The sequence below is a fragment of the Pholis gunnellus genome (assembly GCF_910591455.1).
Source record: "Pholis gunnellus genome assembly, chromosome: 2".
NCBI lineage: Eukaryota > Metazoa > Chordata > Actinopteri > Perciformes > Pholidae > Pholis > Pholis gunnellus.
Window position 1 is genome coordinate 5,686,403 of NC_136536.1, and position 21,301 is coordinate 5,707,703.

A 21,301-nucleotide genomic window follows, 5' to 3' on the forward strand; every position below is an offset into this window, starting at 1 on the left:
TCACATTGTGCGTGAGGGTCAAATGAAGTCTGTGTCAGACTGATTATTCAGTGACTGTGTGGTGAATTGAAGCGCTACCGTGTATACAAACATATGCAAGATAACGTTTTTTTCCCCCTAAACTTATTCAAAATATTCTTCACAAATCTTTTGCCGACCAGAGTATTCTCCGTCCTTGTATGTTGTGTTCTGATTGGTTGATTTGAAGGCCTAGGGCGTACCTGCAGTCACATTGTGAGAATTGACGTCTTTGTTTTTGGTTGACAAAGCTCCGACGTTGGTGGATGTATCTCCCAGCGCGATCCAGGAACGACCAAAGATTTTAACAAAGTTTCTCTCGCGATTGTACAACTTTCTTTCTCATACAGCCCAAAATCACACAGTGTGAAGGGGCCTTAAAGCACATACAGTTTGTCTCAAGTCTCTTGAGAAAGAAAGAGAACAGAAATGTTTGAGAAAACATCATCAATAATGTAACACTCAGGAAGAGTGCAATAAAAGTCTTTCACCAGTTGATGTTTTTACGTCTTTTAATGTAAAGACGAGCACTTGAGATGAACTGTATATCTCTCGTTATCTCTGTCAGCATCACACTTTTATTGTCAACAAAACAATATTAGTTTTTATTATGATTTAAGGTTAAATCCACAATCAGTCATATACAATATTTATTTACACGATATAAATGTGTACGTCCTGTGTTTTCTCTCTCAGTAATGACTGAGGTTTTGATTCATGAAACCAGTCTGTCCCGAAAGCAATGACACCAACACTGGTACATGAGAAATGTATCATTTGTCTACTTTGATGAGAAAGTACCTTCACTCTATTTTACTTTACACCTGCTTACTTTTATGCTTAAATCACGATTCATTCACTCCCTCCAATGCCTCACAGGATTATCCGTATCCTCCTTTCTTAAGCTTGACCTCCTCTTCCCTCCCTCCCTCCCTCCTCTCTCGTCTCTCCAGGTGAGCGCTAATGTCCTGATCTTCCTGTGCACTAACATCATTGGTATCTGTACCCACTACCCCGCTGAGGTTTCCCAGAGACAAGCCTTCCAGGAGACCAGAGGATACATCCAGGCCAGGCTACACCTGCAGAGGGAAAATCAACAGCAGGTAGGTCTGCACACAGATGCATAATACACATTTGTCGATATGTATTTATGACTAAATTGGCCAAAATATAAGACTTTTTGCCAACACTTTGGAATAAGTGTCCTTGAAGCCTTTTGTCTTGTAAAAATAAAACATGAAATACATATTCACTCTTGTGTTACTGGCAGTTGTCTGTTTTAGCTCTTCATCATAATATAAATATTAAATATCTTTGGTCAGATGATTCGTTCCCCGGTCCGTAAGAAACACATCAGGAATGTATTTACTTCCTGGCAGCAAAACATGAGCACAAGCTGTCAGAAACTCTTGCAGGTTGAACTGGATTCATTCTAAAATACATGAATTAAGTAGCTAGCCTAGCGTCATTAAAGGCTACAAACCACCCACAATGCAACACACTCTGCAGGAGCCTCGGTTTCACCAGAACTATCTTCAATCATAAAGAATATAAGAATATTTTTTGTATGCTTTGTTTTGACCACGGATAACAAATTAATGTTACGTTAGCTTACGGTAACTGTTTAAATTAAATGCCCTATCTTGAGTAAACGTGAGTAAACGTAACAATAATAAAACATCAAAACATCAGCTCGTCTGCCACCATGATTTCTGCTTGAGTCACGACATCTGAGAACGACTCCCATGATCCCACGCTACATCACAAAGTCATCAAATTCAGTATTTGTTTATTGTTTTGATTGAGGGGGGGGGGTAGGACGAACATGTTGCCTTGTGATTAAAATACGAACACACACACACACACACACAGCCTTGACACATTGCACATAGACAATAATATTGTGAATGACACAATCTGCATTTTGTTTCTTTTTTTGTGTGTGTGTGTGTGTGTGTGTGTGTGTGTGTGTGTGTGTGTTTCCAGGAACGTCTGTTGCTTTCAGTGTTGCCAAGGCACGTTGCCATGGAGATGAAGGCTGACATCAATGCCAAGAAGGAAGACATGATGTTCCATAAAATCTATATCCAGAAACACGACAATGTCAGGTCAGCCGGGACGCTCGGCCTCAGTGCCGTATTTCATGTTTTACCCATGAATTTATCAACCTAGTTTTCCATATTAGTGGAAGATTCCCTTTAAGTACGGTCATGTCTTCCTTAAAACATCAAAATGTTTCCCGAATTCTTCCTGAAAATGATTCACAACACATTTGCACACACACACACACACACACACACACACACACACACACTAACACACGCGCGCACACAGTCATAGGAGGGTAGAGTGGTTTGGCAGAGTGGAGGCTAATTAACACTAGTGAGGGAATACTTAATCACCAGCAGCCAAGATAAGATAATCCCCAAAGATGGAAGAGCTTCGGCACACATTCAATTACAGCACTGAGCAAACACACAGCACCCTTCTGTCCCTCACACACACACACACACACATATCTCCTTCAGAAGAGTTGACGGTCAAACTTCCGGCCTCTCTCAAGGCCAGCAGCCCTGATAATAACACACTGCGCTATCGTTCTGCTGCTGCCGCTGTGTCGGGCCGGAAATATAATCAGTGTTCCTTAGAATTGCGAACGTTGCTCGTGCTAAAACTTCCACACCGGACCTAATGTTTGTCTTTCCCCGTCTTTTCTCTCGTCCTCAGTATTCTGTTTGCAGACATCGAGGGTTTCACCAGCCTGGCCTCTCAGTGCACGGCTCAGGAGCTGGTCATGACCCTCAATGAACTCTTTGCCCGATTCGACAAGCTGGCATCGGTAAGGATCCACCGCGTCCGTCTGTCTGTTGTGGTTTCTTAAAGGACTAGTTTGACATTTCGGGACATAGCTTTAGAGGTCCTGCCTGATTTTCTTTCCAGATACAGGATAACTGATTCCAGTCTCCACAGTTAAATAACATAAGCTAGTTATGGCTGTCGCATCATTCTCACCTGAGAGACCTTTTGGACACTTGTCAACCTCTCCCTGATCTTTTATCCTCTCTTTGTCTCTCCCTTTCTCAGGAGAATCACTGTCTACGTATTAAAATTTTGGGCGATTGTTACTATTGTGTGTCCGGGCTGCCTGAACCCCGGGCTGACCACGCCCACTGCTGTGTGGAGATGGGCGTCGACATGATAGAAGCGATCTCGTGAGTGGAAACGGCGTTTGTGTGTTTGTTTTGGAGTTTCTTTTTTTTTTGTCCCAGAAGGGACCCTGACTCTCTGGGCCGTCTGTCTACAGGCTGGTGCGCGAGGTGACGGGGGTCAACGTTAACATGCGCGTTGGGATTCACAGCGGGCGAGTGCACTGCGGCGTGCTGGGACTCAGGAAGTGGCAGTTTGACGTGTGGTCAAACGATGTCACGCTGGCCAATCACATGGAGGCGGGAGGCAAAGCAGGGTGAGGGGAAATAAACACAGGTTCACAATCACATGCACATGCAATTGTGGAGCTGCTAGGTATGCTCAGAAGAATCTCCAAGTTCTGAATATACCAATAAATGTATAAATGAAATGTCTTTCTGTAGGCGGATCCACATCACGAAGGCCACCTTGCAGTATCTTAATGGAGACTATGAGGTGGAACCAGGCTTCGGAGGGGAGAGGAACGCGTATCTGAAGGACAACAGCATTGAGACCTTCTTGGTTCTCGGCTGCAGCCAGAAACGGGTCAGTGAACAAAAACACAGACCGCTCAATAAATATGTATATAAAATTATGCATTTTAAAACTTACATTACATTTATTTATAATAGTTTTGCTTTAAAATTGTATTATTTATATTTTCTTTTTTTAAATCCTTATTTATACTTTAATTATTATTTATATTATTATTATTATGATTATTGCACATTAGCTTATTAGCAAATACTTTAATACACGATTGTCTAGTTTACATTTCAGTTGCATTTAATATCCTCACACATTCATTACATACTATTACGTTTTGTTTTTTAGTCTTAGGCTTTAATTCCTTTCAAAGTCAAAAATAATTTCCCGAGCAGAATGCCATAGTTATTAACAAATGTGAAGTTGTATTGAATTGAAACATCGATCAAAGCTACACAATTGAGCCTAACTGATACAAACAAGTGGGGACCAGAAGCTTTACTATCGTGGTGTTGAGGTGCAGGTCAACGGTGACACACTGATTAACTGTTACATAATTAACTGTGAAGTCGGCATACTCTTAACAGGAACTCTTCTAGTTTGTTTAGTCGCTTCTATGGTCAGTGACTGTGTCTTATGAGAACAGCGGATCAAGCCTTCGTGTTCTCCCCTCTGAGCAGAAGGACGAGAAGGCAGTGATGGCTAGGATGCAGCGGACGAGAGCCAACTCTAATGAGGGTCTGATGCCACGCTGGGTCCCCGACAGAACCTTCTCCAGGACCAAAGACTCCAAAGTCTTCAGACAAATGGTGAGACTCAACACCAACACACTCCTTTCTTGTTGATAGAAACAGGCTGCAGCTTTTCTGGGAGGGTCATATTTTGTGTCTCTTTCTTCTTCAGGGGATTGATGAGACCTCCAGTAAAGACAAGTGAGTGTTGTGGTTACTGTTTACATGTGTGAACGGCTGCTGCACTGCTTGACTTGATTTCATTAACAACATTTATCTTTTTTGCAGCCGTGGTGTTCAGGAGGCCATGAACCCGGAGGACGAGGTGGATGAATTTCTGGGGAGAGCCATTGACGCTCGCAGCATTGACCAGCTAAGAAAAGACCACGTTAAGAAGTTCCTACTCACCTTCCAGACGTCTAGCCTGGAGAAAAAGGTTTGAACACAGACCTCTGATCAGAGGGATGGGCGATATGGCCAAAAGCCTCTATCCTGATATAGTTCATTTCATATCTCCAGAACAATATATATCACAATGTAGCATGTTTTCTGGTAATTCAAAAAATACTCTATATGAAATAACCACATGGTAAAAGACCTGTGTGAATTAAATACTTGACAAATGAAAAGTATTATTGTTAAGAACATTAGTGCAAAATACACAACAGTTTCAAGTTAATTTATAGAGATAAAATAAATAAAAAATGTTTACATGCATGCACACAAATACATACTAATCAGATAAAGAAAATAGTTTGATTTAACTGAGGATTTTAATCAGATTTTTTGTTGTTATGAGTATTTATAATTTAGACTACGTAATTGTATATCACGATATCTCGATATATGATTTGCTCACGATAATGTTCCGTCAAAAAGAGGATGAATTATTATATTGAATTATTGCCCGGCTGTAATTACCGTCTGTGCTTCTTCAACTTCAATATAATTCATGTTTGGAGGACGGAACCGCTGCTGCTCATATCTGACTCTCTTCTTCTGCCGTTTCCTGTTGCAGTATTCCAAGAAGGTGGACGATCGTTTTGGAGGCTATGTTGCGTGTACTCTACTCGTATTCTGCTTCATATCCTTCATACAGATTGTTATCTTTCCACAGTGAGTACTTCAAACATTCACATACTGTAGATGCTCCAGTATATACTCTGTGGTTTTAAGGTTGTTTCACACCTGTCGTTTAATTCATTTGGTCTGGACTGAGACAAAATATATATATATTTATGAATACCTTTGTGGTCACACTGACTTATTCAAAATGAACCGAGAGCTAAACAGGTAGCTCATTGGACCATTTTGGTGACTTTCCTCTGTGTTTGAACTATTCATTCTCATAGTAAACTAAAAATGAAATAGACTGCAACAAGACCTCATACTTCATTTGCCTTGTTCCATAATATTACCGGTGGAAAGTTGCTGTTTTGATGTGTGTCACGTTTTATGAATGAAATGCTGAAATACAGTCAAACATGAGTGCAACACATCTCTGTTTTAACTCCTTTTCACTTTTAGTGAATGATCTTGCATAACTACATCACTTACGACTGACACGATCTTAACATTTCACAATCAGCAGATGTATAAATACAAGTAAACTAAAAAAATACATATCTGCTTTAACATAGTCCCGTTCCAAAACAATTGATTGACAGCTTCGATGTGAAAGCCCCCGAAATGTTTCTCTTTAACTGTATTCATGTTTCCTCCCTTGCAGCACCCCGGTCATGCTGGGAATCTACATCAGTATCTTCGTCATTCTCGCCAACATCCTTTTTATTTGTGCCATATATTCTTGCATCAAGGTAGCACAGGTTTTCTAGTTACACAAACATATATTCTGCTTGTACGTCATTCACTGTATGTTTAATGTGTAAATCATTTATTTTTCCTCTCCCGTCCTCTTGTAGCTCTTTCCAGCTGCAATGCAGACGGTTTCAAAGAAGATTGTCCAGTCTCGCACCAACAGCACCCTGGTTGGAGTATTTACCATTATCCTCGTTTTCATCTCTGCCTTTGTTAATATGGTAAGATTGAAGAGACAGGCAGACAGCATATCCATATATGATGAAAACCAGGCTGAATATGTGTGTGTGTGTGTTTGGCTTCACTGCAGTTTGCCTGTGACACCATGAGCTTGGCACAATGTGTTGCCGAGAAGCTGAACACCTCTGCAGCGCTGGTGACGCCCTGTTTGATCCGCAGCTTGAATGTGTCCATTGAAGGGGGTCTAGAGATCTGTCCTAACCAAGGCCCCTCCTGCCCTTTTCCTGAGGTGAATTCATTGTTATGTCACCACTTCACTGTTTGGGTCCCCTGTGCCACTGGTCGAACCTTTTCAAAAATGAAAATGTCACATTTGCATTTGTGTTTCTCTGAGATCTGCCGTCGATAATACCTCTTTGTGATGCTGCTCTCCAGTATTTCAGCTACAGTGTGCTGCTGACGTTGCTGGCCTGCTCGGTGTTCCTGCAGATCAGCAGCATAGGGAAGCTGGCCCTCATGCTGCTCATCCAGCTCACCTTCCTGCTGCTGGTGGAGTGGCCACAAGTAGCACTATTCGACAACGCAGACCTCTTTGTCACCTCCAATGCCATGTGAGTGCCACAGGCTGCAGAATATAATGCTAATGCAGAGGCAGGGGGACTTTATTTGTATAAAATATGGGGTTTTATTTTATCCGCCCTGTATTGAGCACTTTGCCATATTTTGGTAAATGAAAAGTGTTTTAACATTCATATATATCCTAAACTAAGGGCTTAAAAAGGTATTGTTTTGGTACCAGTATTGAAGCTAAAGTAATGTATTGGGATACATTTTGGGATGTTGTCTCTATTTGTGCCATAAATTAAAGCATACATGACTTTTAATATATAATTCAAGTTTAGTTAAATGTCAAGAGTTTTGTATATTTCATTATTTGTTCTGTTTTTTTTTTCCTCTTTAGTGATTTAAATGAAACTAGTGCTCAATGGTAAGAATTTTAATTTGTATTAAGACTTAAAAGAAACACTTTTAACTAATTCATATTATAATGATTATTAATTTAATTTGTACTGACCAGAATGTTTTTACTTTTAGGTCCAGTTTCAATGAAACTACAAACCAGTGGTAAGATTATATTCAGTGTTACTTTCGAAGGTTTAGATGTCCTATTCTATCATTTTAACGCTTTGTCTATTCCATTAATGTGACCATGTGTTCGTTACTCTGCAGCCCGTTTGTTGTGACCAAAGTGTCCCTGAGGGTCATGACTCCAGTGATCCTCACAGTATTTGTCCTGGCACTGTACCTGCACGCCCAGCAGGTCGAATCTACCGCGCGGCTCGACTTCCTGTGGAAACTACAGGTATGTTTAGCGTCCACTAGAGGGCGTCTTCTGACCACGTGAACTGCAAACACAATCTCTTCACAATTCTGCAAAAACTGGAGAAGATGATTGAGCTGCCTCACAGTTTATTAATGTCTTCTAATAGAATATCTGCAATCTTTTCTACACCTCGACCCTGCCAGACATTTCATCACTATATATATATATAATATATCTAATAAAGATCCTTTACTCCCAGGCCACAGAGGAGAAGGAGGAGATGGAGGAACTGCAAGCCTACAATCGTCGCCTCCTCCATAATATTCTGCCTAAGGACGTAGCCGCTCATTTTTTGACGCGGGAGCGGCGTAACGACGAGCTATACTACCAGTCCTGTGAGTGTGTGGCCGTCATGTTCGCCTCCATCAGCAATTTCTCCGAATTCTACGTGGAGCTGGAGGCCAACAACGAGGGAGTGGAGTGTCTCCGGCTGCTCAACGAGATCATTGCTGACTTTGATGAGGTAAAGTTTGTTGAGGCATGTTTGTAAAGCTCAGCGTGTCGTCCCTTTGACCTTTGCTTGCTGCTAATTGAATGTGTAAGTTGCACAAATGTGATCACCATCTGTTCTCAGATCATCAGTGAAGACAAGTACAGGCAGCTAGAGAAGATCAAGACCATTGGCTCCACCTACATGGCTGCGTCCGGTCTCAATGACTCCACCTACGACAAAGAGGGCCGCTCGCACATTATTGCGCTGGCCGACTACGCCATGAGACTGAGGGAGCAGATGAAGTACATCAACGAGCATTCCTTCAACAACTTCCAGATGAAGATAGGTAAGCGAAGATTCAAATGTTTGGAAATCACATTAAAGTTCTCTAATATGGGAAACGGGGAAACGGCAGCAGCTTCGTTGATGCAGTGAAGAGTTTTTGTCTTTAATTACCAGGTCTGAACATTGGCCCAGTGGTGGCTGGGGTTATTGGTGCACGGAAGCCTCAGTATGATATTTGGGGCAACACAGTCAATGTGGCCAGTCGTATGGACAGCACAGGTGTACCTGACTGCATACAGGTAGGTGTCATGTACAATTCAGTGAAGGCCAAGCTGTAAGATGAATGGGTTTCATGTTGATATTTAATATTAATACATTTCACAATAAAAATAAGTTTGAACAGTTTGCATAATGTTACATTCAGTGGTCACTTTAATAGGTACACCTGTACAATGTATTGCAATAAATACGGTAGCCATAAATCCTATCGTTCAGTTTATAATGTTTAGTTTTTACTGATTGTTGTAAATCTGTACATTCAAATATGTGTATTGCTGAGGTCATAGTTAAAGGTGGTATATGAGGCACACTATTAGAAATGCTTGTGAATATAATGCTGTCCAGTACAACACCACCACTAACTATGACCTCATTGCTGAAACATATTATTTAATTAACGCCTCTATGACGGTGTCAACAACAGAATGCTACAGGCATAATTTAAGGCAAGTACATTTTATTTATATAGCCCAATATTATTAATCCCTAAATTGCCTAAAGGGGCTTTACAGTCTGTACAACTGCAGCAGCCAAAATTATAAAATTACTGTACAGACAATCATAATGACAAAATGAAACACAGATTGTGAACATATGTGAAGACTATGGTTGAAGAGCTGCTTTTAGACTGTATGGCAGAACTGCATTAGATTGTACAGGTGTCCCTAATAAAGTGGCCGCTACCTGGTAGATTGTTGTAAGAACTCATGTGCCACATAGTGTCACTAGCGGAGATAATTGACCTCATAGAACTTGGTCCCAATGACTATGTGTAAATATTGACTATAGAAGCTTAAAATGGAGATTTTATTGTCATTATTGTTGGAATAAAACTTGTTTTTCTACCCTAACAAACAAGAGAAACTGTTGCCTCATAAGATCTGACATATGTAACCTTCCACTGTCACATTTTAATTGAAGATGACGCAGCTCGAGAATAATAAATATCCTTAATTTGATCAGATAAATATTTCTACAGCTTCATATAAGTCTGCCCTTTGCCGTTCTGCTCCCAGGTGACTACAGACCTCTACCAGGTGCTTGCAAACAAAGGGTACGTGCTGGAGTATCGGGGGGTGGTTAAGGTCAAAGGTAAAGGGGAAATGACCACCTACTTCCTGAACGAAGGACCGCCCAGCAGTTAGCAGCCGACGCAGCAGCGATGCTGGGACGATCCCCACTTCAGAGACACAGCACCACTGAGCGAGGACTCACAGTGTGAGCTAATGGCTTAAAAACTAGAGACGCCATCACTTGAATCCCAAGTAAAGAGGAAAAGAAAAACTTTTAAAGACTTGAAAAAGGAAAGTGTTCTTGATGAGAGGAAAATGTTCTCGTTTGACATACATATACACATACACATACATGTTGAAGGACACGTGTTTTTCTCATGTCTAGCCTCTCTCTCAGGCTTCTTGAAAGATGCAAAGTCTGTTTCTTTAAAACAACGCCTTTTAGCCTGTGTCAAAAGAAGATTAACGCTGTACATAAGGCTACTTTTTATTTTTACTCTGAGGTTTGTTTGTTTTCTTTTTTCGGGTAATTTTTTTTTAATTTCACATGAATTATGAACAGGTACTCATACTTTGTTTCTGAATTAATTATTTATTTAGATCTCGATGTTTTGTGCAAAAGGTCCTTTATGAAAAAGTGTGAATACATACGTGCACAAATATCCAGTTTATTACACGTTCATAAGTGTGTATGTAAATGCATATTTGTGTGTGTATGAATATATGTATAAACTGAAGAGGAATATATTGACCAAAGACTAAAGTATTTACTAAAAGCAAGGCAAGACATGTTTGATATGTTCTCGCTAAAGTCAGCAATGATCACCGCCTCTGTTTTTTGGGCAGAAGGCCTGAACCCTCTGTCTTTTTGGCCAACTGCTGGCAGCACCGGCTGCTTCATTGTTTTCATAGAAATATGTATAATTTATTTATTTAGTCTGTCATTCAGGCAGCAAAGAGCTCACTTTAACTTTAAATTGTGATGTTGCCCTCAACCTCTAAACAAAATTACTGAAGACGGCGAAGGATGTTATAAGAAGGTGATATCTGAAATCTATATTTTTTATCTCTGAGGACTAGAAGTAGCTCCAGCTGGGATTAGGATCCTCTTCATCCTCATTTCATGTCAGATTGGTTCCTTAGAGCTTGAGCAGCCAGTGTGCAGCTGGTTTTCAGCCCTTACAGTATATTGTCAGCGCTGCTCCTTCCCTTCTCAGAGAAGTATTTTTTTTTTTTTGGTGCACATGGAAATGAAGGAACTTAAAATCAGAGCCATCAGGGGAGGAAAACCTCGGATTTCAACGCAGTGGTACCACACAGCCTGATTCTTCTGTGAAGAAGAAATAGATGAAGGAAAGAAATATATATTGATTTTGACTGAATACTGTGCTTTGTAATCCTGAAGGGGCATAACTATTTTCACTGTGAGGTTTTTATGACACAACAAAAACTGCTTTCTTGCCAAACATAACTGCTTTGAAGCATGTCTGATTGTGGTATCTTGTTTTTATTTTTGTTTGTTTTAACGTAGGGTATTTTGTATCACTTCTGTATCCATCATTTGTATATTCTTAATGTTGTTATTATTATTATTATTATTATGATGATTCTGATTAATTATTATGCTTATTATGATGATTCCATTCCAATGAAAAGGATCAAAGACCAGCACGCTTTCTTGTAAAATGCCAGTTGTAAAGCTCAAGCTCACTGGTACCAACTGATCAACTGCAGCCAATGAATTCTGCTGTTCAGTCCTAATGTACAATACAGTATTTCAACTGGCGATAGGTGTGATCATGTATAGTAAGTAATAACCATTAGCTGCCTTTGCAGCGGGACCCGAGTGGTGTATGCTCACATAAGCATCGCAGTAAACACACACATATACAGATGATTCACTGTGCTTTTTTCATTTTATTTATGCCACTACTGCAGTATTGTAATTCTCACAGTCAGGCTTTAAGGTGACCTCTCCCTCCCACACATTCACGTCTCAGTAGTAACAAATGACATCCCTGGCGTTACACTATGTGAAGAGGACAGAATTAATAAACCTATACATATATTTATTGTATTGTTTCTCTCCCCGTCCCCCGTCCCCCTCCACGCTCAGTAGAAGTACTAATAGCTGAGTTTGATTGCCTTAAGTTAAAATAAAACCAATCATAGAATATCAGTGAACAGGAACAGTGCCTGCTTGCTCTGCCTGGACTGCTGATGTTTGGACGGAGGAAAAGGGATAAGGGCTTGTCGAGAATAATCTCCATTAAGCATCATCGTTGCAGCGACCTGGGTTTCTCCGACTTCGACTTTTGTAATTGGGAGAATCGGCCCCTGATTTAGCTCTTCCGACCACACTCGACAATGGCAACCAACAGTTGATCACGTTTGTACCAAAGCCAGCTCACGCAGCCTTGTGCTATTGGTCCCCTCCTGTGTAATGATATTGGGCCTTGGGGGCGTGGTGGGAGCACCAGAGGACAGTGATGTAATGGAGATCACCAACTCTCAAGTGAACTGTGAACAATGAAGAGTGATTCATATAAGCAAAGAGTTTATAGAATGGACATGAGTTTATAAAAATGTGCATTGTATGTATTCTATTTCTATTGCTGTCCATAGACTTGTGTTGATTGTTAACTCTTGGGACGTTTTGGGGGAGGAACAGGAGAGGGAGGTTGTCCCCATACTACTGAAACAGTGTTTTGCTCAGGCCTGATGAATCCTTCCCTCTTTGTTTTTGTTTTATTTGTATTTTCCCTGAGTTGGAGGAGTTGAAAGGGGAGTGTTTTTTTTGCAAAGGTGAAGGACGAGAAGAGTTGAGGACTATGACAAAGAGAAAAATAACATTTCCCCTTGAAGAAAAAAAAAATAAAAAAAATCAATGGCTCTTTTGCGTGTTCATAGATTTACTAATGTTGTTAGTTGTACTGTATATAGGTATTACCTGTGACTTAAAGGAACAGGCCCGTCATACATTATGCAATAACGTTATGTTTAAAGAACTAGAAAGTGGTTTACTTGTCAATATACACATACTTAATAACCACACTCACAAATGTTTCACAGATTATAATTGATTTATATTTTAGACTCAAGCCTGCAAACAAATATTCTCAAAATTAGATGACAGTAATTGTAAGAAACACAAAAAAAGAGAGATGTCTTGTTCACCAGTCGCCATATTTTACTGTGAAATAAGCAGACTGGTTAATACTTCAGGCTTTTTTGCAGTCTCATTGGGGGGTCGGACTACTAGCTAAGTGGCTACCAAAACAAGGACACTGTCACTGATGGAAAGCACCAGAGACCAGACCAAACCATTATTATCCAGTTGCAGAGCTGCAGGACCAGCCGTATCACAGAGTGCCACTTTGCACCATCTACAGACAAGTTAAGGTAAGTAATAGCCTCTTTAATATTGGTGACACACTAATCTGACACTTCGGTAAAATTGAATAAAGTCCATTAATTCATTTTTGGGACATTTGATGCAGTTTGAGGGGTTAGTGTTCAAATCCAGCCTGAGAATGACTTCCTGTGTCTCCCTGATGAAACCAGCCTGTATCATCAAGGCACTCTTCAGGATTCAATCCCTCTGCACTGAAATATCTGTGAAATACTTCTTCAGGAGGAATAGTGTAAACATGTTTTCTTGGCCAATGAGTGGTGAAATGTTCCTGAGCAACTCCACATGCTCCAGTTACTAAAGATCACTACCTCCCAACATTCAGAAGTAATTATTTTGATCTCCTCTAGACGGCGTCACAATTCCACCCTCTATAGAGTGGTGCCGACCTGCAGGTCTGAACCCCTTGAGAGGTGGCAAGATGGCTTCTTATCTTATAATTTATGTCAAATTCACCTAATATATAAAAGTGCTATTTAGTTTTGGAATCATTTGTGTTCACACATCCACACTTCCTTAAGAAAGGTTGTGAGCTAAAAAGGTTAAGACGTATTGTTGGCAGTTACTCATAGCTTGTGTAAAAACTAGGGCTGTGAAATGATTTAAAATTTTAATCAAATTAATCACAGGTTTCTGTGGATTAATCATGATTAATCACATATTACCGATTTTTGTCATTATTGTGCGTCTTTGCTTTTTGCAATCCATTTGGCAACTGTGCTAGTCAACTTGTCACAGGCAGACTTAGTGAGGGAACTACGTTGTTCAGTGAGGGTTTTTAGCGCATTCCACTTAAACTCCCCTTACCGACCAACGCATGCGTCGCGTGGAGATGGTACTTTAGGCTGGTAGTGCTACGGTGAAACAATAACGTCTTCCCGTTTACGTTTACGCCCCTTTTCCTAGAGGCGGGAATTGCCCCCTCTCTACGGCAACGCTGATGGGACATATCTTCAACACCAGAAAGGACAAACGAGACAGTCTGTTACATTAGTTTGTTTGGATAGCAGCTAACGTCTGACTGCATTAGAGATGTTTTGATTGAGACCTGTATGCTTTTGCTTCGATTATTGTTGTGTCACCTTCGTGATCTTAATGTTTTGGATATATCCTTCCACTGCATATTGCAGTCCCTTTTGCCTTGATCCGGAGAATATCGCGGAGATATTACTCCAAAAAGTATCACTGACACTGACAGATATAGCGCTGGTCCCCGTCCTCGCCATGCTTTTGGGTTGACAGTCCTGGGAGTTTTGTCGACGTAGCAACAGTAACTAAGGGGGCGAACGGTCAATTGTGGGTATATTGGAAGCTCATTCTGCGCATACGTTAAATGCGTTAAAAAAAGAAGAAGAATTAATCCTGTAATTTAATCATAACGTGTTAACGCGTTATTTTTCACAGCTCTAGTAAAAACAAACAAAAACTAGATTTAAAAGAAAAGAAAAGATTAGTGAAAAAATCTAAAGTGAATCTGTCGCCAGTTTAATGTCAGAACTTCGCATCAAATAACTTATAGCTGAAGAAGAAAGGCTGTCAGAATAGACTGAACTCCCGGGCTGTTGTTGATAGTTCTTTAACAAACCTGTGAAAGCAACACATGAATTGCATTTATATCTATCTTACATGTGGACAAAAATGAATATGAGATTTGGAAATGTTACCTACTTTGACATCTCACTGTACTTTCGGGGAAACCGTTTGACTTGAGTCCATGGTTCAGGACTCCTGGACAGCATCCATCCATACGTCTGGTTCTCCGTTAGAGGCATTATGTACAGCTGGTCAGGGGCTGGACAAGAGAGCAGACAGACACTTGTCACCAGGAATACTGCTGCCATTTGGATCCTACGTAGTCCATCCGACCGTTAATGTCTCTTTTCTATGCCCACTCACATCTGGGTATTTGAAGCAGTTTGACCATCTCTTTGTATCGCTCATGGCTCCCTTCGTGTATGTCAGCGCTGTAGTTAAGAGGCGGGTGGTAAACGTTGCATGTGTCTGTACATCTGAGGGGTCCCTGGTGTTCTTGAAGAGATGGAGGCGGTCCTGATCTGATGTTCCCACCATCTGTATAGAGATATGTTATTATAGTATAGACTGATAATTCATTTGTTTACACTAATAAATGTCACTATAATGAAAAACACACCAAACTCAAGTTGAAATTAGTGTATTGCTTGAGATTTCATACAAATGCAAAAATATAAACCTACGAGATCATGTCAGCAAACACCATCCTCCTCTGTGCTAACTTTATACTTTCCAAGTCCATCTCTTCTTACCCTGAGGATGAGCCGCTGCTCTGGGATTTACTATCATTTTATCACCTGTTGGGTTTTGATAACCCAGGTGTGTGACCCCGAAGAAGGCCATGGTGCGTCCAATAACTCAGATAAAACAAGCTTGCCAACGAGACACGGAAAGAGAGACAGACAGACAGACAGCATGTAAATAAATCACAACTTTTTGTTTAGGTGTCACCGTGGAAACAAGCACGTGGCAACAAGCACCCCGCCCACACGTGGTGTCATTTGAGGTAAATGTTCAACTAAAATAAAAATAAATACACAAATAAACAAACAAATAAAACGGGAACAAACAATAGATAGCGGACGTTTTCGTCACTCTTTTTTTGTTGTTGTTGTTGCTTCTTGTTTTTAGACTTTATTTCCAAGATGTTTGCGGGATCTCGCAACAGTTTGGGAATGTGTACATGCTTAATTAATTTGTTTCCCTCCAGGTCCCCTAGAAATCTTAACAGTAATGTGAATAACAAATGTGGTGTGTCCCAGTGGTGGGCCGTCAGGGCCAGCTGAGCCTTCTCTGCTGGCCTAAACAGAATCACAAAGTTATAGCTATTTCATAATTTCATAATTTTTCACAAATACACTACATGTATTATAATTATTTTCTCATTGCACAGCTCCTGTCTTCCTCTGTTGCTCTGCTTCCAGCCTGCAGCGCTGCTTCCAGCACAGCTTGTTTTAAGGAGAGCTTTTATCCAATCAGATTCAGCCCCTATGTCTCTATGTAAGGAGAGAGGCCCAATGCCCACTACAGAGCCTTTGCAGTTTAAGTAAATGGGGACGATATTGTTGATTGTCATAGTTTTCAACCAATCAGATCTTTAGTTTGACATGTTGTTGTCTTATCGTGTCGTTTTTATGAATAATATGAATGATATGAATGATATGAATGATATGAATGGCTCGTGCTCTAGCGCTGCAGCGTTGCTGGATTTATTTGTCATGCTTAACATTTTATGTTGTCATATATATGTGACTGGTTCTTGTCATTGTGTTAATTACATTGATTCTGACTTGTCCGTTAATGACAAAGCGTCCCGTCATCGCAAGGCTATTTCGGACATTTGATTCTCTGTTTGAATCAGTAGGGAACAGCTAACGGCTGTTGTTTCCCCGCTAAGCCTCCCTGAACACACGCGGGGCCTCAGCTGTTTTTTGTTATTGTTCCGGGTTCAAAAGGTCACATCCCGTTGTCTGTTACGTGAGCGCAGTCAACCGAAAACATTATATTTCCCACAATTTAAGCTTCTGCATTTTCCAAATGCACTAGTATTATTCAAACGTATTGTTTGGTTCGTAAGCCTCGTACCGAACGGTTTAATACGAATACATGTATTGTTACACCCCTAGAAACAAATAACCAGCTCAGTAGGACAGCACAGAAGGCCCATAAAATGCACGGCCGCCACTGGTGTGTCCTTACAACAGCTGTTCATTCACTTCACAAGCACTTAAGATTTAAACTGGTTTGATCAGTTTGTTGCTTGACTGTGTTGACAGAAAACACACCAACTGAGCCATAAAGGCTCATATAAAAAACAAGAAACAGATTTCTTTTCATGACAGAAATAAAACTGCCTGAGCACACTTGGAAGGGCTCGTTCATCTGCATCCAAAATATAGTAAGTACTGATTCAGAAACATTTTTTAAAATCATTTTGAAGTGATTTAATGTCAAATTTTACGACATTTTCAATTCTTTTTTAATTTGTACCTTTTACGACATAAAACCCCCACAACATTTCCTCTTCTTATTTGAGTAATTCTCTGCATGCTGTCTTTGCTAAAATGTTATGTAGCATGCTGGTTTCCACATTATTTGAAGAAATATAACAGAACTGTATGTAAATGTACGTGTCTAATACACATTTGTCATGGCCATTAGGCATGAGCAGGGGTGAAAGTAGTCCGGTACGGTCCAGTACTGTGTACCACTAAAAGATTCAGTGTCGGTACACAGAGCCTGCCAAAACCCAAATACAACAACCTCTTCATGGCCACATTCCAACAAGAAAACACATCTGCAAAAGGTTTACATAAAGTTAGTTACCTCCGCCAAGAAGGTTGTGTTTTCGGTACTGTGTCTGTTTATTTGTAAATTACACACATTATGTTTTACTTACATTAACATTGTGAGGTTCAAATTCTTCGTAATAATCGGAAAAATCTGTTCCCCACTGATAACATTCACGTGAACGCCCCCTTAAGTGGAAACAAGAGCTCAAAATCAGCTAACGTGTTGGTTCAAGCAGTAAGAGTACAACACACTTAAAGTTCATGAGCACAGTATGCACGTGAATGCACCACTGTCAGCGCATTGTGAGTGGCGAGTGTCATTCTAGTTTGTTCAGTAATTGCTTCTTAATTGTTGCAGTGTGGGTGTGTTTGTGCCGAGCACAGACATGCAGTTTGTAATCCGTGCTTGCTGTCTTTTTTAGTTTCTGGCAAATGGAAAATTCTTGTCTGATATTGAGTGCTGTGGGTTCTGGGCAGGCAGTTGTTTGTTGCAAAAAATCTCCCAAGTGAAACAGACAAAACGAGTTTTGTTATTACAACAACACGGACAGCAGGTCAAACAAGCTATTCAACCTGTGTATCTCTGCTGGCATAACTGTGTGAATCACTACTTCCTTTACACAGAGAGTGTATGGAAGCTGTTCAAGTTCTGTCGATGAATTTAGTTGTAACTTTCTCCTAATTTAAAACAAAACAAATTGTTTACAACTACACATAACACACTACGGTCTGAATAAACAGAATAAACTACTGTAAGAAACAGCAAATTGTTTATATATTCCTCCACAAAACAACAACAAAGTAAAGAAACACTGGTAAAAAAAACCAACTTCTGGGGTTAGTGGGAACCCCAGTTTGTAGGATGAGGGTTGAATAATTGTTTGCAACACATTATATAAGCGTTAATAGATTTGAATGCATGTGTTCAGGGATGATTGAAGCTGGGGGTGGGAGGAGAACAACATGAAATGACGAAGGTTTGAGCAGTATCGGCAAGAACTTAAAAACTTAAAAACTTCCTGCACCCCTGGACATGAGGGCCAGTAAAATATAACAATTAAAGACAACTTGTTATCAAAAGTGAAGGTATAGTACTAGTATCACTTTAGAGATTTCAGATTCATTACTTTTATAAAGACTTGTTATGCTTTCTGTATTTATGTATATTATTTGGTCTTTTTTCAGCTTTGTTTTAGGTCCGTCCTTCCCTGTGCATACCATGCGGTTATTTTACGGTCGACACGCCCTTCCAGTTAAGGTTGCAGCTTTCTGCTTGCTGGTCATACTTTTCATTAAATACTACATCAACAACAACCCAGCATTTCCACAACCACCACACCCACCTGTGACAGGTGTGGTGCAACTCAGAGGATCCACCCTCAGACCTGTCAATGCGTTGCCTGGTTTTACTTGTCGACCTGGCTTTTACACTGAAGAGGAGCTCAGGCCTCACCTTCAGAGGCCTCCCCAAGATCCCAGGGCACCAGGTGCTAGTGGCAAACCGTTTGCGATACGTCCACTGACTCCTGAGGAACGTATAGAGAAATTAAATGGGTTTGCTAAGAACCAGTTCAACCAGTTTGCCAGTGACCGGATCTCCCTGCACCGTGATCTGGGTGAAGACACACGCCATCCAGAGTGAGCGTACCCATTGTTCATTATCTCAGCAGAAGGTCACTGACGCTGACTTATGATTCTGCCGTTGAAAAGTTTGGAATCACCTGCGATGTTGATGTTTTTCCTCTTTCCTTTTTCCTTCCCCAAACGAAGAATAATTAAGTGATTAAAACTTCTACTGAGTCATTGACCCCACAGGGGAGAATACTGTTGGAACCATTTTATTTCTCCAGTCCAGAAAAGTGCAAGTGGCTCTCTGTCATTATTAAGTCACAAGGCTCTGGATAGTTTGGGAAGCCGTTTTTCCTATAGGGCCCTACTCGGTCTACTCAGTGGTTAGCACTGGGATTTGTTAGTCCATGCATATTCATTTTATATTCCCTAATCCAATTTGAATAGTGCTAACCCTAGAATATTGTGAAGAATAGCTTTGCTAAAGCAACACGCCTGTTAATTACAGCTTGTCATGGGCATTAATGTGCACTTGACTGAAACAGAAACCTGTTCCTGTTCAAATCCAATTTTGATGCTCAGCTTTCAGTTTCTTCCACCAATGACAGTCTCTTCTATTCTTATGCAAATAAGAAATCCTTAAAATGCAGCATTCTACAACCAGATAATCACTATCCTGTGATGAGCGGCCACAAGTTTACTTTATTTTAGGGGTTTGCAAGCAAAAAGGCTGGGAATTGCTGGTTTTTGATGAACATTGAAAACTACCATAGAGTTTAAAATGTAATGGCGCTAATATGATTAGGGATTATCTTAAAATGACCATTTGTTCTATGTGTGTCTTTGTAGTATTTTGAGTACACATCCCAGAAAGAGGTACGGCTCAGCGTCAGCAATGCGCTGTGTTTACATGCAACCCCTGGAGAAGCTTGTGTGTCTCTTAAATTCTGTCAATTGAAGGGAAAAGTAACCACAGCAGCTCCCCAGCAAGTGTGGATCTACACGCAGGTATGATGTATTTCTACATCAACTCAAACTCTGCAGCAACTCATGTTACAACACTGCATGTCTCAAGCTGCACAGGGAAATACTTCTCCATTTCCTCATTCTGTCTCTCTATCTCTAAGTTTGTTTGACAGTTTCTTAATCTGAACGCGATCCTCTTAGAGTTTACATTGTTGTTGTTGTTGTTTTCAGACAAACAAACTGAAGAACCTGTCATCGGGGAAGTGTTTGACCGCATCAGAAGGAAACGTGATTATGACTGCTTGCAAATCCAGCCAAGTCAACCAAAGCTGGGCCTTCATCTGACTCATGGATTTCTATTTGTGGACATTTAACTTAAATTTTGTTTTCCTTTTTAAATATCCTAACACAATTCTCACGTGCTCTTATGTATATTAAAAGAGTTGTTCGTCCCTGTAATTGTTCATTCTGGCTGTGACAGAATCCTTAATAGTGCAGCTCAAATGTGAAAGATGGGGAATGAATCCACAGTCTTTGTGCCTGTTAAAGTTCAGCCAAAGCTAACAGGAGCCTTCAGCCTTCAACTAATCAAATCAAGAGATATCTTACATAGTTACGGTCTTTTGTCATATCCCTCTGCCACAACTCAGATAGAAAACTCTAAACACAAAGAGGGAATCTTGTGACTTTTTGGAAAACACCCTCAGGATTTGGTTAACTCAGACGGATGAAGCCTCATATTAGCTTCGCCTGAACTTTAGAAGGCATGTTTTGCACAGCGCAAGGAGTCACTTCCCGGCTAGTATCAACAGGAGGAATCCTTACACTGACCAATAACTCTTTCATTCAATGAGTATTTGGGCATGTGAGTGTTAAATCAAAGGATGAGTGATATTTTATATTTTTCTTAAGGTCAACAAATTTCATTAAAGGACCAAAAACAACAATGATCCTACAACTACTACCTATTACTTCTGTAGCCAAAGCGTGATCATATTTAAAACACATCAACGAGCCACATTGTTGCACCAGTTTGTGTTGCAGGAGATTTTATTAGGGTCGCCAAATAAATACAGTATATAGAACGTCTTCCTTAGTTTTTTATTGATTATTTATATCTGCAGTTCACCTTTAAGCCACATGAGAAAGCCCGAATGTCTGTATTATCCTGATCATTTTAAACTATAACATTTAATCTAATATGAAAGGGTAATGT

The 21,301-nt window shown here is 40.3% G+C and overlaps 2 protein-coding genes across 2 annotated transcripts in view; one reads left to right on the plus strand and one right to left on the minus strand.

Moving 5' to 3' along the window:
- Positions 1 to 12,705, plus strand: part of LOC306701268 (adenylate cyclase type 6-like) — a 32,337-nt gene extending 19,632 nt beyond the window's left edge. Inside the window, exons 4-24 of the mRNA XM_079166525.1 lie at positions 972 to 1,121; positions 2,005 to 2,126; positions 2,746 to 2,857; positions 3,103 to 3,230; positions 3,323 to 3,481; positions 3,609 to 3,750; positions 4,371 to 4,499; positions 4,594 to 4,622; positions 4,710 to 4,857; positions 5,440 to 5,537; positions 6,151 to 6,238; positions 6,344 to 6,460; positions 6,550 to 6,708; positions 6,855 to 7,030; positions 7,381 to 7,407; positions 7,515 to 7,544; positions 7,650 to 7,782; positions 8,003 to 8,266; positions 8,378 to 8,582; positions 8,696 to 8,820; positions 9,817 to 12,705. Of these exons, the coding sequence (XP_079022651.1) occupies positions 972 to 1,121; positions 2,005 to 2,126; positions 2,746 to 2,857; positions 3,103 to 3,230; positions 3,323 to 3,481; positions 3,609 to 3,750; positions 4,371 to 4,499; positions 4,594 to 4,622; positions 4,710 to 4,857; positions 5,440 to 5,537; positions 6,151 to 6,238; positions 6,344 to 6,460; positions 6,550 to 6,708; positions 6,855 to 7,030; positions 7,381 to 7,407; positions 7,515 to 7,544; positions 7,650 to 7,782; positions 8,003 to 8,266; positions 8,378 to 8,582; positions 8,696 to 8,820; positions 9,817 to 9,945 (2,670 nt within the window). The 3' untranslated portion in view covers positions 9,946 to 12,705. The remainder of the gene's footprint in view (positions 1 to 971; positions 1,122 to 2,004; positions 2,127 to 2,745; positions 2,858 to 3,102; positions 3,231 to 3,322; positions 3,482 to 3,608; positions 3,751 to 4,370; positions 4,500 to 4,593; positions 4,623 to 4,709; positions 4,858 to 5,439; positions 5,538 to 6,150; positions 6,239 to 6,343; positions 6,461 to 6,549; positions 6,709 to 6,854; positions 7,031 to 7,380; positions 7,408 to 7,514; positions 7,545 to 7,649; positions 7,783 to 8,002; positions 8,267 to 8,377; positions 8,583 to 8,695; positions 8,821 to 9,816) is intronic.
- A 2,056-nt stretch (positions 12,706 to 14,761) lies between these two features.
- spmip11 (sperm microtubule inner protein 11) lies at positions 14,762 to 15,601 on the minus strand (the record flags this gene model as incomplete). Its single annotated transcript, XM_079175567.1, has 4 exons — positions 14,762 to 14,810; positions 14,894 to 15,017; positions 15,122 to 15,295; positions 15,511 to 15,601. 4 exons carry the CDS (start codon positions 15,599 to 15,601, stop codon positions 14,762 to 14,764), a joined length of 438 nt encoding a protein of 145 aa, XP_079031693.1.
- Between the last annotated feature and the right edge of the window lie 5,700 nt (positions 15,602 to 21,301).